The sequence below is a fragment of the Aethalodelphis obliquidens genome, unplaced genomic scaffold (genome assembly GCF_003676395.1).
Source record: "Aethalodelphis obliquidens isolate GAN/ISIS:26980383/991018 unplaced genomic scaffold, ASM367639v1 scaffold23, whole genome shotgun sequence".
Classification (NCBI taxonomy): domain Eukaryota; kingdom Metazoa; phylum Chordata; class Mammalia; order Artiodactyla; family Delphinidae; genus Aethalodelphis; species Aethalodelphis obliquidens.
The window spans coordinates 25216187-25234862 of NW_020837967.1; the positions used below are offsets into that span (position 1 = coordinate 25216187).

Genomic DNA, 18676 nt, shown 5'->3' on the forward strand with positions numbered 1-18676 from the left:
AGGTGATGGATTTATGCAAGTTCATTATACTTTTCAGTTTACTTTTGCCTGGGTTCAAAATTCTCCATAATAATAATGTTTTATATAATTATCTGTAAGCTTGACCATCTTTATTACTTGTCCATTTTAACTGCTTCTATGATATAGCTTTGTTCTGCCTATTTCTTATACATTTGTGGAGCTCATTATTAGAAAAATTGGCCCTTTTTCCATTAGGATCAGAATTTTGGTTATGGCTGTTTTGTGGCATAGCTTTCCATTTTAAAGTAGTCAAATTTATCAATATATTCTTTTATAAATGCATGTCATCCTTGAAAAGGCACCCTTCCCTATCCCAAGTTCATAATATTCATCCAGGGTTTCTTTAGGACTTTATGATTTCACTTTCTTCCCCTCCACATTTAAATTCCAACCCACCTGGAGTTTATTTGGGTATTAGAGTGAGACTAGGATCAAACTATTTTTTTTCCAATAGCTACCAGTTGTCCCAACACTATTGAATAATCCATCTTTCTATTGATTTGAAATGTTGCCCTTTATCATATCACTGTAAATTCCCTTATACATCTTGAGTATATTTCTGTTACTGTTCCATTGGTTTGTCTATCTCAAACCAGTAGTATTATTTTAATTACCGTGCCTTATATTTTAATGTTATTTGTTGAATTTTTAAAAATTTTTTCTCCTATTTTTGTATGTTTATTCTTCCTCATACACTTCCAATGACTTTCAAGTTTCTTTAAAAAATTCTTAAAGAATTTTAATTGACTGCATCATCATTAATTGATACGTAGGCAAAACTGTTACCCTTACACTAAGCCTTTCTATCCAAGAACAGAAATCATTTTTCTGGCAGTTCAAACCTTCCGTCTCTAGGTATGTCTCAATTTAGAGGGTCTGGTACATAGCAATCACGGGTAAATGTTTACTGAATGAATGACTCTGTTGTACCAGTATTTGGGGGATTAAGTGTCATTAGTAGAGAAGTTTGAAAACTTTCAGAAGTCAGTGGAGTTTATAAACAGAAGACATTTTGATGTTACAGAAAAGAATCCAGTGCTTTGTACTAATTAGAACCTTCAACTGGTATATGTTTTGTACACCTGATATTTAGAATGACCTTAAGCTCTGCACAGTTTCAAGGTATCTTTAGAACTGCAATAAACACATATAATTTAATGTTAATTTACCATAAAAGGTACTTTGACTCCTATTCCTTTGAAAATTGACGGTTTACATGGGTACACAGAAGAGGGAAAACAGTGGGTTGGGAAACTAGCTAATACATTATTGTATTAAGTTAGAAGAGAGGTAATGACATAAACTAAGCTAATGGCAACAGAAATAGAGAGATTAATTAAACAAGGTGAAAAAAAAAAGGAGTCTAAAAGGATCCCAGAGTCTGAGCTATGGTGGCAGAGAATAATGATACCAACAACAGAAATGAGCCAATTATGAGGTTAGGCAGTTTTGAGGAAGAAAATAATTTTAATTTAAAACAGGTTGAGGGACTTTCCAGGTGGTCCAGTGGTTAAGAATCCGCCTTCCAATGCAGGGGACATGCGTTCGATCCCTGGTTGGGGAACTAAGATCCCACATGCCATGGAACAACTAAGCCTGCGCACTCTGGAGCCCGCACATCTCAACTACTGAGCCCGTGCACCACAACTAGAGAGAATCCTGCAACGAACAGCCCGCGTGCCGCAATGAAGACCCAGCACAGCCTAAATAAATAAATAAATAAATAAATAAATAAAACAGGTTGAATTGGAAGTAAAGCACAAAGTCCAGTGCACAATAATGATGAAGTTCTAGAGGTGGGACTAAAATAATCATTTGACAGTCCTATGTCCAGAGATGAGGATAAAGCTCTGGAAATCAGTGTTATATGAAAAATGTGTTCATTTGAACCCATCTTACCACTTAACAACAGATAAGTGAAGTACCACTGCTCACTGTTATTCTAGTCATCACTTTTTTAAAAAAGAAAGATATCAAAATATAAAAATATTTTGATCAAATAAAAAATATACGAAAAATGCTGTAATCCTCTGTTTTAAAAATTCAATTATATAAAGCTGAAGAAGACCCCTCAGTCCTGATAACTGAGCTTTACAACCAGTGATGCCAAGAATCTAGCAGGGAAACGCCAAAGATACTTGCTTTAGGTTTGATTAGAGAACTGGGGGGAAAGGGGACATTATCACATCAATCATAAACAAACAGTCCTTCTCAAATCACCAAAATCAACTGCTAAAGAAGAAACACAAGGTGAAGCTTGTGCTACTTTTAGACTGACAGGCGTATCTACAGAATTATAATACACATCTCACATGAGGTAAAAAAAAAAAAAAAATCAGGCTTTGAGTTTCAAATTCCACTGCAAGACATCAGCCAGCTTCATAATCCACCTTTTACTCAGTTTTTGAGACAAAGAGATGTTAATGTTATTTCACACCACTCTCCAAGCCCACGTGTAAGTTTAGCAAAGATTAATTAAAACTCTAACCATTAGGCACCATTAATCTAAGCCAAGTACCAGTAACTCTGTAATAAGAAGCTTCAAGATGTATGACTTCCATTGTGCCTGACACGTTAATGAATTTGGTGACACAGAACATAACACAAACCTAATTTGTAATCTTTCATTAACTTGCTCCATTTTATTTGACGGCATCCATTGTAGTAAGTTTTCAATGTGTCATACTTCAAAACAAACCCAGAAAATATCATTTATAATTTATACGTTTCATTATGGTGGACTTGCTCTATTCCAGATTAGGTATTTTACCGTACTACGTATTCTTCACACAGTGTAACATTTACTGCTTCAAATCCCATCTTTCCAATACCCTCTTTAAAACATCTCAGCACCCCATCCTAAAAGATTAGAAACTTTGCCGTGAAAAAAAAAAAAGTTTAAATGTATTCATCTGAAAGTAGACAGAAAAAGTGAATAATGACTTTAATCTAGTTTTGACCCCACTGAGCACTTAAAGCTGGGTGGATACACATACACACAGATAACATAAGGGATCGCATTTGAAATATAAAGAGTGTATTTTCAAAATAGTTTGTGGTGATTTATATATCCTGTATCACAGATATTTCTGATTAAAGATTCCACCTAAAATAGACATTTTCTGGGAGTTGCTCCATGGGAATTCCAGAGGAACATTGTAATGTTTATATTCGTTGGAATATGTATCCACAAGAAATTGAACTCAGCATGGAAACTAAAATAAGCCTTTCAAGTATTTAAAATAAAATTTCCAACATCATCCCAAGGTGAAAAGTGACTTCTGATCATGTTTTCATTCCTGTCCAAGTATATACTGCAAAGAATTTCTCATTAGGAAGGCTTTACACAAAATTACATACCATGACCTGATGATATTTCCTGATGATGGCTTTAAGCCACTTAAACTTTGCCTTCTTGTTAAATACTCTTCTGAGGTATATGAGAGTCAGCTCCTGGACCTGTGTGCAAAATTTAACAGCCAAATTTTATCTAACTCAATGATGGAACCTAAGGTACTCAAATTTGCTAAGAAAAAAGCAGCGGCGCTTGATAACTACTTAGTATCAACAGATTAATCATCTAAAGTACTGCTTTAACTTTTATTACTCTCGTACACAAAAACCTTCAATGCTCTACCGCTGCAAATATACTCAACCTCCTTAACTCGCTGTCCTTCACCATCTTGCTCAACCTCGACTCTCTGAGTATCACAGCCAAAACCCCACCCCAGCCGGTCAGGCGGCCCGCACTCCAAACGCGCTTCGTCCTCCTGACTCCCATTTACACTGCCTTCTGCTCCCAGAATGACAATCCCTATGGCCCCTCCTTTGGTCCACAGGGATTACAGTTCCTTCAAGGCCTACCCTATTCTATTTGACGAACATCGCCCTCTTCTATCTCCGGTAGAAACAGTTTCTTCCTTGCTACAGCGTTTTGAATGTTCCCCTCCCACAACGGCTCCTGAAGGGGCTGAACCGAGACACTAGGACAGCTACTCACCAACTGAATACGGAACTCTGGAGAGTGGAGAAGAGAGCTGCTACCCGGACGTGCTGCGACTGCCTGGTGGCTCTTTCTGCGGGTTTTGCTGCAGATGTTCTCTGTGCAGGTTTAAATTATACATGTAAATGTGGCGTTTGCCTACTGTGGCAGCATCAGGCTGTAACGAATTGAATAGAGCTGTATGTCTAAGGCCAAGTGATTTCTAGGAACATGAAGTGACTTGAAACAGTCTAATTCTGGTCTCACCCTAGAGCAAAACAAAGAGCTAAGTAGTGAATGATCGCAGGAAGAAAGTCCAACTGCAACTGTTTTTATCCTCTCTTCTTCTCTATGATGACTGAAGGTCTGTGAATGAGACAGATTACGCGTTGTTTTCCTAGAATGTCTGGACAATTCTCTGATTTCCTAAAAATGGATAATAACTCCACGAATTAGCCTAGTGGGCTATAAAATCAGGAATGATGTATAATGAAATCAATCTGATTCAGGTAGGCTCACATCAAAGTTACTTTCACACAGAGAATAAAACTTATTGTTCATGAGAGTTAGTGGATGAAACCCTCATAACAGCTAGAAAAGAAAAACCTTGAAAAATTTTCCTTACCTTTATTGCTGCAGTTAGTTTTAACTAAGAAATGGCAATGACAAATAACTGCTGATTATCCCCTAAGATGTAATAAAAACTATCTTTTAAAAATTTGGTAAGTGATACAATGAACTTATGAAAAAACAATACATTTGTTTGTAGTCATATGCAGTTTACTGGAATGAAAACTTCATGTTAAAAGATTAGTGTAGGGACTTCCCTGGTGGCACAGTGGTTAAGAATTCGCCTGCCAATGCAGGTGACACAGGTTCAATCCCTGGTTCGGGAAGATCCCACATGCCGCGGAGCAACTAAGCCCGGGCGCTTCAACTACTGAGCCTGCGCTCTAGAGCCTGTGCTCCGCAACAAGAGAAGCCACTGCAATGAGAAGCCCGCACACCGCAACGAAGAGTAGCCCCCACTCGCCGCAACTAGAGAAAGCCCATGCGCAGCAATGAAGACCAAACACAGCCAAAAATAAATTAAAAAAATAAAAATAAAAAAAAGATCAGTGTAGATTAAAACATCCTATAATTAAACCTCATTCTGAAAAGTAAAACAGACCTAGAGTGTCAAAGTTATTCTATAAATTACAAAAAAGAAAAGAAGTGCTAACACATATACATACTTTATGTGCTTAAATGACCATTTTAGACTTAACACCAACCAAAAAATGAAAATGTCCAATCAAATACCTGTGAACAGAAAAAAAAAATCATTTCATTTAGAAACTCTTAAATATTTATGCTTTTTAAACCTCTTTTTAACTCTCAATACAGATTTCCGGCCCAACAGAATTAACCTAATTAAAAAACAAATGAAAAACGGCTTTTAATTTAAGGACACCGCCTGTATAGAAGAACACTGATGCCTGCCTGTTTGTTGGTTTCAGATGTGAAATCAAATAGCACGGCACATGGGCACAGAACTTACTTGCTTCATGACAATTCTATTAATGAGTTTCCCATAACGCCCCAAGCAGAGCGCATTATCGTTTCTGACCTAAAATTTAGATGGGAAACTATTTTGAAAACCAGTACAAATGCTACATCTGTATTCTGAGTAGCAAGAATAATAATTCTATACCACAAACATTACAAACATGTGCTAAGTGCCAGGCCCATGACCTTGCACTTTCCTATGGGCCTCGCCTAACCTTCACAGCCATCTGGTGAAGGAGGCACTATTATCATCCCCATTTAACAGAAGAGAAAACTGGGGCCCAAAGTGGCTGAGTAATTCACCGTGAAGTCAGCTGGCTCAAGTGTGTATTTTCCAACTCTATATTTGCTGCATAAACTGAAAGTTACTCTACAGGGAATGTAATGGAAATAGTATTTCAATACATACCTATTCCCCACAGGGAGAAAGGAATTCTTAAAAGAGAAGTGAAGGAATATTGGCAATACCACATACTAGTAGAAAAAGGAGTTTATTTTTGAAAACAGAAAAATTAACTAAGTAATATTTTTAAATACAGCGCACTAGTATTTTCATATATTTGGCTTAGAATACCTAGAATGTAGTAACTGAAGTGTCTGCATTCATCTGTTTTAAAAACATGAACATTTTTGGAAATCAGTACCCATCTGTTTTTATTTATATGTGAATACGAGTACTTTGAAGAATACAAAAATAAAGAGTACTATCAAATTCTGCAGCTTTATTGTATTCATTGCCTACGTATGTACATACCTAGAAGTCCTTCTAAATGATTTACACCCAGAGACTGATGCAGATTTCAACAATGGTTTGATTGTAAAACTAATTTTTCCCACTTGCTTTGTATATTTTAACTGAAGTATATTCCAATCTTCTTTCACCTGTTCCCATGGCTGGCGTTTTAATACAGTGCCACTGGCTTTCAGACTGAAAACATCGCAGAATGTCAGACCAGTTTAAGGGGCCCAATGAGAAGATCATGAAAACAGAGACATCGGATGAAAGTGTGATCTGCCAGAATTTCACACCATTCTTCCAGGCAGTCCAGGGATTATCTTAGAGGCTAAAACCAGTTCTGAAAGCGAAGGAGCAGCCATCATGCCTGAGTACTAACTGCTCTTTACCCATTGGTGGCTGTGGAATTTTCTGTACTCTCACTTTTTATGGATTCCAACAAGTTTTTAATTCTTTCACTTGCAGGCTTCTTTTTCTTCTTGGCAAGAGACATACTATTTGCTACAGAAGGTAGCAGCAGGGCTGCCAGCCCCCAGGGCTGATTATTTGATGGCGAAAGGCGATCTTTATCTTCCTGATGTAAAATCCAGGCACTTTCTCTGGCCAGATCTACAAATTTTTGCAGCTGACTTTGACTTACATTTTTGCTAATGTTGAGAGAAGTTTCAAAAGGATTCTGAATGTGCAGTGGAGAAGATTCAGGTTTGTTTTGTTCCCTTCCCTACAGATAATTACAAGGAAGACAAAGATGTATAAATATATGAAGGGCTCAGATATAAAAACTGTTTGGTTTAATAAAACGTCAAAAACGCATAAAATACCAGCATTAACTTTACAGAGTAAAGAGTTTCTTCCCCAAGGGGAGTGGGTATATATGCATGTTATGAGTTAGTGTATATGTGTGTGTGTACTTCTGACTGATTTTTTCCACTGTAGTTTTATGAATATTCTTTAGAGAAAAGTAAATTAGGTTTATGAGCTATGGATGATGATGTCACTGCTCTGATGAGAGGTATCTGGGCTGAGTCAACCAATAAAAGTATTTTTAAAATAACATAATATTTACCTAACAGAATAGAGCTGGGAAAGAAAAAAAATATGAAAAAGAAAAATGGCAGAAAACAAGATACAGTTATGTTTGAAACTTGCTAAAAACATACTTATTACAGTGGGAATAGAAGCACACAAAATCAGAAGCCTTAAATTAAATATAGTAATTAATGTTGCACAAATATGAAATGAGAAAGGAAGAGAAGGAACAAAGGATTATTCATTTAAAAACACTAGACGTTTCCCATCTACATTCCTAAAGATCCAACTTAAATAAGGCTCTGCCAGGTAAGACACAGAAATAAAAAGAAAAGCTAGAGCTCGAGTCACACAAACATCAGTGATCCACTAGCCTATATAATCGTTTCCTCTTGCAAATGACACCACATATGACTCAGACACTGCAAAACCAGCAGTCAGGTCTCCAACGCGAGCAGCCCGTTAATTCCCTAACTCCTCTCAAGCCGCTGCCCCGCAGGGTCCTGCCTGACCACCATCCCCGAACCTTAAGGGGTAAGGGTGCAGAAAGGGTGAAGAACTCCCTATGCTCTGTGCCTTCTTCCTTCTAGACTGCAGTCCAGAGCGCTGTGCCTCTACCCTCTCCCAACCCCACACTTTCTTTCTTTTTTATTTGTTAAAAACAAGATCTCCATGAGCAGGATAAGGGTTAGGGAAGAATGAAAAAAGGAGAGTTGAAGAAACAAAAACAATATCTGAGTATGTGCTTTATGAAGCCCGTCTTCTAAGGGCTGTAACCAGATACCTACATGCTGAGCAGAACAGACCCGGAGCGCCATCTCGAGTATTTCCCACGTGCAAACAAGTTTTGCTCAGGGTTTACTCTGATAGATTCTCTTTAGGGAAAATGTCTGTCATTCCAGCTACTCAGATGAACCCAAATCATAATTCACTTGCCTAAGTAATTTAAACCCTAAGGGTTCAAACTGAGGGAATCACTCACATCTATCTTTGGGACTAGGTATTCTGTTTCTTTCATAGAAACCCAAATCCAGTTTAAAGAGAACTATATGTAAAATCATGCTTTCTAAAAAACTTTCAGAATATATTCCACATTTTGAAGGACACAGTATTAGTAGTAAGTGACACAAAGTTACTTGGCCACGTGACAAAGGCAGAAGTTGAAAAGAGCTGGCCTTTGCTCCTCCAGACACTAGATGACTGATCTTAGCCAAGTCATGTAGCTCCACTAAGGTACCAGCTTTCTTATTACCGTCTATCACCATAGAGGTGACATGCAATGACATTTGTTACAGTGCTTTGAAAACTAAACTCGTTAAATATTAGTGCAGTAGAAGACCATGTAGCTAATAACCAAACATTGAAACAGTATTTACCTGTCGAATATTAATGGAATTTTTATTGAACGCGAAATTTCCAAAATATTCAAAAAATTCTTTCAGTAGTAATTCTGTAAGAAAATAAAACAAGGAAAATAATAAAAAAGTCTGTTTCAGTCCAAAAGGAACAAAGAGCAAGAAAACACCTACCTAGTGTTTCTGAGTTTCCTGAAGGTTTAATTCTATTGAAGTCGCGAACAAATGTACAGTTGTGGCCTTCTATTATACACTTATCTTCTGCATCTTAAATAAACAGGAATGAAAAATATTTAACATTCTATTTCAAAGATATTCCCTATTTCAGAAATCTATAATCACATAAATCAAAGTTACAGATAAATGTGCCCTATTATTAGTCAGTGTTTTTTATATATAGTATAGACGGTTAGCAGGATTAAAACTCGATTAAAAAAAGATTTGAGAGCAATTTTACCTTGGTAAAATTAACTTCACATGTACTTTAGCAAACTAGAATTGTCTATCAACACTCGATGATTCCTAATCTATCTTTTGAGGTCATCAGTTTTCTAGCTGAAAATGTAGACAGTTCCCATCTTTCACCAACTTAAATCCTGGCACTATCTTTGATCAATAATATTTAATTTCCATTTTCATTCTTATCACCCTTTTGTGCGTTTACTTTCAACAATTCATCCACGATACATACAAATTGAATGTTCTAAGAATTCTGAAAAGCTTCCAGTAATTTCTAAGATGCAGGCCTCTAGAGTGACTGGGATTCAGTACCACACATTTAACAGCACAGTGGACTTAAACATTCACCTTTCCTAACAGTATATACATCTTCAGAGGTAATCATTTCCCTAGTTATCAATAAATATACAGCTACCATGAAATCCTGCAACCATTTTAACCTACCTTCCACTGTACAACATGCAGGCAAACTCCCATTCTGGAAAGTCTAATGAGTGGCCACCTAAAAACGGCTTTCGCCTTCCCTAACTCCAAGCTGGCGCTCCAGCCTTTCTGTTCTGTGCTCCATCGGCACTTGCCCGACTGCGCTATGACTGCGTGCATGCTGTCTGCTCCCTTACCCCAGTCTGGGGCTACAGAGGCCACTGTCCAATCAAGGCAGTGATGACCTTCCCTCCCCGCTCCCATCCAGCCCATAAGAACAGAGTCCAGCAGCGTACAGCGGGCACACAACCAAGAATCTGAACGATCGCTGATATTTGACTCTGAGTGCTTATCTAGAACAGCCAGAAAGAAATTTAGAAAGAGATAAACAAGATTCCTTCCAACTTCTGTCTCCCCTTTTTTATGATTTTGGTTATTTTTTGGTTAAGACCTGAGTTACTGACTTAAGTTGTCAAAAAGCATTCCAGATTCTACCATTAATTCTAGATTCTAAAATTAATTGCTATTAATTTTAGTAGCAAATTTTATGTACTCTACTATACAACTGAAGAACTTATATACAGTTCCACTTAGATCTACTTTTTATGGGACCTGGGCATATGTTTTATTATTTCAAATTATCAACAGTTTATATTTTTTGTGACACAGGCCAGTCACATATATTGATGTTCTTTTAGCTGCTATGTCCTTTTTTTCCCCCAGAAATGTAATTCTAATAGAAAAATGAGATCCACATTAAAGTATTTCTACATTAAAGTATTTCTAGGAATGTACACTGATGAAAAACAGACTGTGTCTATGACTGCTGGTCTTCACTAAAAGAGTTTTTTAACGAAGTAGTAAAACTTAAAGGACAAAAATTATCCTCTGATTTAAGATAGGGCCATTTTTGTTTTTTCAAAATCCCCAAGGCATTCAAACCTAAGAAACAACTCAGCTGTTAAAGTCTTCCCCTTTTTTCTCTCCCTCGTTTTTCTGCTATTAAACTATCACCCAAACAACAGCTACACAGCCCAACATAACAGCCACTAGACACATGCGGCCATTAAAATTAAAAATTCAGTTCCTCAGTCACACTAAGCATATTTCAAGTGCCTGATAGCCACAGATAACAAGTGGCTGCCCTAATGTACAACATGACCACAGAAAGTTCTACTGGACAGCACTGCCACAGAGAAATGATGCTCAACCTACTCAGACGGAAGATACCCTATTACTCTGCGTTAATTCCCGCGGCAATGACTTTCTTCTTAAATGTACTGTATGAAACACTGGCAGAAATTCTTAACTAAATATGAACTTTCTCAGCTGTGGACAAAATAGCCGTGTAAGCTCCTTAATTAACTCAGAATAGAGTCCTTCCCCTTAAGTGAGCTTCAAAACTACACGAAAACAATCAGGATTATGTATTTACTAAATCTGATTTTCTTGCTTCCTTTGGAAATCTTTAGATTTTCAATGATTGGTACAGCAATTACTGTTTTTCAACATGATACATATGACAAATGAAATCCACTGAATAACATTCTCACAGACATATCCAGATCGATAAACGTGCCCACACTGTCAGGGCACTAATACTGAACTACCATAGCTCACAGTCTGCCAGAGAGATCACAACTGGCAAGAATTGGTATATATTGATAGATTACTAGGGGCTGCAGTAGAGACGATCGTATCTATGGGGTTATATAATTATTTAGGTTCATCTTTCTGTTCGAAAGAGCCAAAATCAACACTGCACCAGCCACATGCATTTCTAACAAACAACCTGAAGTGGACAGGCATCTAAATAAGGGACGTAACAACAGGCATCAAGTTTATATGAAAGCTGATTAATTTTTCTTTGGTAACAAATCCTTTATCATGTCCTACTCTTATAAGAAGAGTTTACTGGAATTAAACTTGAATAGCTACAATTATATAACTAACTACATTCCGCTTCTACTGTAACTATTAACAGCGCCAAGCCTTCCGGTATGCCATGGGTCAGTAGTAACTGAGAGACGCCAGCAGGTGGCAGGGGACTCCGCCCCACTCACTTGTGAGGCTAACTCTTTAATATCTGGGGGTGGGGCGGGGGTAACACACCCGGGCAGTTGCCGTTTTGCTTCCTTCTAGTCCACCAGCCAGAGTGATTTTTGAAAATGCACATCCAAGGGATCGCCTCTCAAGTACCTGGATCTAACTCTGTGAAGACTCTGAGTGGCATGGGTATATCCCCCCTTGAAAGCAGCTCTAACACCTCGTAGCTCACGCGACTCCAGAATAATTCACACTTAGATGCTGTTCCTCACACGTGTGCATCTGTAACACAGACTACTTACTGCTAATCACCCGTGCTAATCTACAGACGAGGCCAGGTCCTTCTACGCGCCCCCATCACGCCGCGCGCTGCAGTGACACTCAGCCCCTCTGGGGTAAAGATGGCAAAATAAACTCAGGCATCCACCTTTACCCCCTCCCAGAGCACCACTGAAATGACAGTAAGATGACATACAATCTTAAAGGTGGAGAAAAGAAGAGCCAAGAGCAGCCAACATTTTTAAGATGAAGAACAGATGCACAAGCAGCAATGACTCAGGCAATGTGCAAACACCGGGTCCTAAACTAGCAGTAAAGAAAGCCAAGAGGAAACCAGATGTCCAGGCAGAGCTCCCAATGGCTCAGGAGCTGAAGCGCCAGGCCCAGCCTGGACGCCTGACGGTGACAGAAGCACTGAGACCCTCCTCCGACCCCAGGTCTCTTCCTGACGGAAAATGTCGCGTTTACCCTGGAGACAGAAGAAAGAACCTCTAGACTGGGAGATGCAAGACACAGCTGACGGTGGGAAAACTGTTCTAAATGCAATAAATGACACAATAAATGCCAAAGTTTCAGCATGCCAGTAGCCAGGCCTTTTCTGCCAGAGAAAAAGATCGAAAGAGTCCTTTCTGGGGAGCCTGCAGCCCCAGAGGAACGACCTGGATATGGGGACCCAAAGCCCCAGAGAACAGCCCGGCCGGGCCCTGTATCGTGTGTCACAGCCAGCAAGCTCCCCCCGGGCTCAGAGACTCAAATGAGCTTTTAGTTTCTAACTCAAACATGAGCAGAAATTCAAAGATTACCAGACACCTGAGGAAGGCCTCTAACATGAGACTAAACAAAATAAAATGAAGAACTATTTTTAAAAACAGAGGTTAGGTGAAGAAGAATTAATTAACAGAGTATTTGACGCTTCTATTTTGAGAAAAGATTTATTGAGATAACTCATGGCAAGTTTGAGATTCAATTAATGTTAAGTACATGAAAAACTAAGCAAACAAAATAAATAAGGAATATTAAAAACTATTAACTCCAAAAAATATAAGAAGTTGGGCAGGAAAGGAAATTAATTTTAGTTTACTGCATGGATCAGATATGAATAGTGCTTCCATAGTCACAACAGTGTCAAGAGTGCACAGCAAGATCATGCCGTAGCTCTAGTCACAATACGAGGGGTGGAAAATACGTGTGTATGTGTGAGGGCCCTACAGGAGCAAGAGTTATTCCTCCTCTTGCATAAAGGGAAGTCACAGACGGTGCCGAATGCCAGAAGAAAAGGAAAATCAAGAAACAGCAATTCAGGATTTTATTTTGGAAATATGGTTTCAAATATGAAACAGGTCACGTAGAAGAGTTAAAAGTGGTGCCTACAGTGAGAGACTAAAGGAGTAGAAGGCACGGGCCCAGAGCGCGAGTTACAGTCACAAAGTCCGCAATAACCATGCGCATCTGTAACTGACAGAACTTTAAAAGCCACAGTCCTTTTCATCAGACACTATCAAGGGAGTGAAGGGAACCAGTGTGCACATAGTTGAGATACACAGATACGCATAGACATACAGAACACGTGACCAAGGACTCACATGCAGAATATGTAAAGAATTCCAACGAATGAATTAGAAAATGACAGATAATCCAACAGAAAAATAAGCGAAAGACTTACAGAAACTTCACAAGAGATACCCAAATGGCTAATACATATACGAAAAGGTGCTCAATGTTATTAGTCACCGGGGAAAAGAAAATCAAAACAAACCGCGATGCCACGACACATGCAATTAGAAGAACTACATAAAAAAAGATAATCCCAGGTGTTGGCAAAGACCAACAGCATTTACAACTTGTATGCTGGGCCTGCGGGAGTTCACACTGTGGAAAACTGTTGGCCAGTGTCTCTACCAAAGCTCAATATACCCGAAGCCTGAGACTCAGAAACTCTACTCCTCAGATACACTGGACAGAAATGAGTACCTGTGTTCAGTTCTCACCAAAAGAAATGCGCCAGAACAGGCACACCAGCACTACCTGTCACAGTTCCAGACTACAAATTACCCAAACGTCCACCAAACTCCAACTCCAAAAAATATACTACATAGCAATGGAAATGAATGGTCCACAAATGCACTAAGATGAGTGACTCTCCTAAACACAATGTTGAGAGGGAAAAGCCAGACACAGAAGAATATGTACTCTGTGATACCTTTGACATAAGAGACACGAACAGGTAAGATTCATCTACGCTGTCAGAGGAGACTGGGCTGGGGGAAGGTGGACAGTGACCAGAAAGGAGCACAGCTGGTACTTCTAGGTGCTTTATCCAATCTGGGTGGCGGTTACAGAGGTGTGTTCAGTTTGCGAAAATCTATACACACACACACACACACAAACACACACACACATATGCACTTTGATGTGTATTATATTTCAGTTGGAAAAAAAGTATAAGCTCTGAAAAGTGCTTGCATTTGAATTCTGACTCTAGCATGTTCTAACTACGTGAACTTAGGAAATTGAGACGATGCATAAAATTTTTTAGCCAAGTGCCTGGTACTCAATACATTGTTACTGGGTCACAGAAAGCTGGCAAATAAAGCTCTCTTCTGTGCTGGGGTCTCCGCATCAAATTTGCTGAAAACACTACCCAGTCGTTTCTTCCTCAAACCTTTAATTTGTCATAGGAAAGAAAAGCAGGAATCCTAAACAAAAGAGCTCTAATCAAACAACTGAGTGTAAGAGGAAGATGCTATATTAAAAGCATTAAACACAGAAGTAAATATAACAAAGGTAGCAAAGCCCAAAAAAGGGCAGAAGGCCCACGAAAATAAGACACATGGGGGAAAGTAGTAGCGACTAAGAAAAGATAAAGAAACAAAAATTCAAGAATAACCAAAATACGAAACTTGCCATCATGCTCAGTACAAAACCACCTTCAACTTTAAAATATTCATCCAATCATTTCAATCTATTTACCGAACTTCTCTAAGCCAGGAGCAGAAAATGCAGAGACGAATAAGACAGCCTGCCCTAGAAAAGCCTGGCCAAGGCAGGCAGGTAAAAGAACGACAGCAGTCTACCCGCTGTTACCAGCCAGGTGCGCTCCAGGTACTTGGGAGCCGACAAGGCACTGCCTCCTGGGAGGCAGCGGGGAGAGAGAAGCCAGGAAAGAGCTAACAAGCAAGTCTGTGGACTGGGCATGTCCTCTCTGCCTTGATGATGAGGGGGTCCTCCAGGCAAGAAGAGGAGGCAGGAGGAAAAGGCCACCTCAGGCGAAGGCACAGAGATGTGCAGAAGGGCTGCAGCTCCCGATCGACACACAAGAGGGAAGGTGCAAGAGGAGGAGGAAAACGAAGACCACGAAGGACCCGAAACACAAGGATAAGAAGTTTGGACTTCCACTTCTGGATTTCAAACAGCGGTTGACAAAGTCCTAGAAGTGCTAACAGGCGCCCCAGAAATTGACGCTGCCGTCTACTAACAAACAAGCCAGCAGGCAGGCATGCAGGTAGGCACTCGTGTCGACAGGGTCTCACTGTCTTCTTTGTGAAACAACACAAACGACAGCCTCTACTTGAATATCCAATGAGAGGCGCAGTTTAGAAGACAAGGACTGTAACAGGACACGAGTCCCTCAGCTGCTTAGTTATGCAGTGCCCAAGATGGCTTTGATTATTTCACGATTTAACACTGTTTTTATTCTTAGCCATATACTATTGAATGTACATCAGTATGGGACCATTGGTTAAAATCAGAAAGTATAAAAAACATGGATTCTGAAAAATACTTAAATGAGTAGAAAAAAAATATTTTGACAAATTCTCCTCAAAATCATCTTCACCACATCCTTCATATACATTCATCCACAGAAAATTATTTTACAAGTTCAAGATTTCACTAGAACTTCAAAAACCAAAGATAAAAAAGTAGCAACATCAAATTCGCTTTACATTGTTGGCAATTCACACCTATAATGTGCTGTGTGGAAAGAAGCAACTGAAGTGGTCCCAAAGTTTCTCTGACCACGTTTAAAAACATGAAGAATTTTTAACAACTAATTTGGTGTTTTTAAGTAGAAAATGAAGGAATTCACAAACTAATTTTGTCAGTTTTGATGCCATAAGATGTGAATAAATTTAAATTGGGTTTAAAATAGATTTGGAATAAAAACTCAACATGTCTTTTTTTTTTTTTTTTTTTTTTTTTTCGGTACGCGGGCATCTCACTGCTGTGGCCTCTCCCGTTGCAGAGCACAGGCTCCGGACGTGTAGGCTCAGCGGCCATGGCTCACAGGCCCAGCCGCTCCGCGGCACGTGGGATCTTCCCGGACCGGGGCACGAACCTGTGTCCCCTGCATCGGCAGGCGGACTCGCAACCACCATGCCACCAGGGAAGCCCAACGTGTCATTTTTAATTAGTTCACAAATCATATTTTTTCTGAAACAATTAGTGAAAATTAAAAGATACTAGGAAATTACTGAAGGATTTCAAGAGAGAGAATACTACAATTAGACATGAATTTCTGAAAATCACTCTGTTAAGAATGGAGCAGTGGGAAGGAGAGAAGCAGTATAAACCTCCCCGGGCAGGGATGCGAGGGGCCTGAGCGTGGCAGGGTGGCAGCGCTTGCCAGACTGGAAGAGAACAATCACGATGTTAGCAGCAGTCAGCCCCCAACATAAACCTGCCTCAATTCCTCCTCTTTTTCAGTTTCTACTCTTTCTTAGCTTCTGAACTCCAAGATTCCGTGATATTTCCCCAAAGTGGTTTCTAGGAGAGCAGTCAGAAGCGTCAGGGCACACAGCAGGGACTGAGCAGGAAGTGCTATTTCCAGGCTGCTTACTGGTGAGATCTACCCATGTTTTCTGTTTGTTTCTTATCTCTTTACTAGACTGAGTTACCTGAGAACATCGTCTGTGCCAAAAATCACACCTGACACATAGTAAGTCACCAACAGATCTTTAGTGAATGAATGACACCAAACGATGAGATGAGCACCGGCGCGGACGATGCCCTTTAACCCAACCCCAAAGATGAGACACAGGCTCACCACTCCACCTCCCTGAAAACTTGCTACTTTCCATTAACCTGCCACACGGAGCTTTTTTTAAAGCTTACTTTCAAGCTGTACCACCACTTACAGTGTTCACAGGAAAGAAGAGATTACTTCTCATTTGAATAGTAAGGAAAAGTGGCATGGAAGGGAACTTAAAAGAACTTAGAGAAGAAAAGGCACATTCTAGGAAGAAAAACACACAGCATAAATGAAAGAGCTAAGAGGAAATGTTATGAACGTGATATTGGCTGAAACGTGGGAACACATGAAGAAAAATGGTGGGAGACGAGGCTGGAAAAATTGGATGTGGCTACAGGTGAAAATCTTAAACACCAAAAGCTAAGTCAACTGCTTGAGGTTTATTCTACAGGGAACAGAATTCCTCTAAGGTGATTTTAAACAGGGGCGATTCAGGGATGTACTTTAAAAGAACCATTCGGCAGCAATATACAGGAGGGGCAGAAGATGGAGTGCGCATACACTTTGAGCACATCCCTGAATCATCTTCCTTTTAGAATTTAGGACTGTAACACTTTAGTATCTCATCCAGCAGTCTAGCAAAATTTCAATTTATTTAAGATATAAATTAAATAGTATACTAATTTTAAAACCATTTACCTACGATTCCTTATAAGCTTTAACAAAAAAAAAAAAATTTAGGATCTCTATAAAGCAATTATGATCCAATAAAGATGCTAAAACGAAAACAACAAAAAAACATGAAACAGTTTTTAGCATCTCTAAGAGAAATCTGGAAATAGCTTCAGACTTGGAAAGCCATCTCTGAAGCTGGGATCCTATCAGAAGCTGCATCTGGGATATATTTTTTTCCAAGGTCATTCCAAGATTGGTAAACCAAGGGAGAGGTTCCAACTGGCTCAGGAGATTGTAAAGAACATTGCCAACTGACACAAGACAGAACTCTCAAAAAATTCTAAAGGCCTCAGCTTCACAAATCATCTGCTCTCATGACCTCTGCTGGACATTAAGAAAATTAAAAGCTCTCAAATTTTAGATTCATAAGGCTTTGAAAATACATGACCACCAAACACACACACATGCTTTTGAAAACACATGGTAATTCTATCCATTCAAATGTCAGAGAGAAAATAGATGCTTCCAGTCTCACCTGCAAGGGTTTTTAGGTAGTCTAGTGTTGGAAGAATAGGGGGTGATCTCCTCTGGAGAAAAAAGATGACCATCACGGTAAGGGAGAAATTTGTAATCCAAGCACCAGGAATACTACTCGTTAACGAATGTGCTCGAGCCCAGCATCGGATACTGAACACCAAGGCTCTCACTCGGGAGTCCAGGGCACCATACATATAAAGGAGTTCAGAACTCTTCAAGGCAATCCTTCAAAAGAGAAAAATAACAGGAATTTTCAAACCCCCGAATTATGATCCCAGAGTAGAATAAAACACATACCTGGGGACGTATCTAAATATCTTACTCTACCTGAACATATTCAGAATAACAAGAGCGGATCATCAAAAGCATTATGTATTTGCAATATAACATTTAACGTGAATGGTTATACCTTCATTACCTTAGAACATTCTTCTAACTGCTGACCACCATGATGCAGGTCTAAAGCTTAAAATTTTAAAAACAAAGTTCCTAGACATGAGCTAATAAGTGAAATACTACCTAAGCACTCTTTATTAACTAGCAGTAAAGACACCAGCACATCTGTAAATAAGACGCTTCACACTTCAGTTGCACACCTGGATTACCTAGTCCTTTTT

At 39.3% G+C, this 18676-nt stretch overlaps 1 protein-coding gene and 1 long non-coding RNA gene across 4 annotated transcripts in view; both read right to left on the bottom strand.

Annotated features, from left to right (window-relative positions):
* Window positions 1-4906, bottom strand: part of LOC113628411 (uncharacterized) — a 90489-nt gene extending 85583 nt beyond the window's left edge. For all 3 annotated transcript variants that reach the window (XR_003436057.1, XR_003436058.1, XR_003436056.1), the window contains exons 1-2: window positions 4022-4906; window positions 3382-3480 (exon numbers count right to left, since the gene is read on the bottom strand). This is a non-coding gene — a long non-coding RNA (uncharacterized LOC113628411). The remainder of the gene's footprint in view (window positions 1-3381; window positions 3481-4021) is intronic.
* Window positions 4907-6026: 1120 nt separating this feature from the next.
* MTPAP (mitochondrial poly(A) polymerase) overlaps window positions 6027-18676 on the bottom strand; it is a 29012-nt gene continuing 16362 nt past the window's right edge. Inside the window, exons 6-9 of the mRNA XM_027122012.1 lie at window positions 18058-18284; window positions 8846-8938; window positions 8693-8766; window positions 6027-7008 (exon numbers count right to left, since the gene is read on the bottom strand). Of these exons, the coding sequence (XP_026977813.1) occupies window positions 6673-7008; window positions 8693-8766; window positions 8846-8938; window positions 18058-18284 (730 nt within the window). The 3' untranslated portion in view covers window positions 6027-6672. The remainder of the gene's footprint in view (window positions 7009-8692; window positions 8767-8845; window positions 8939-18057; window positions 18285-18676) is intronic.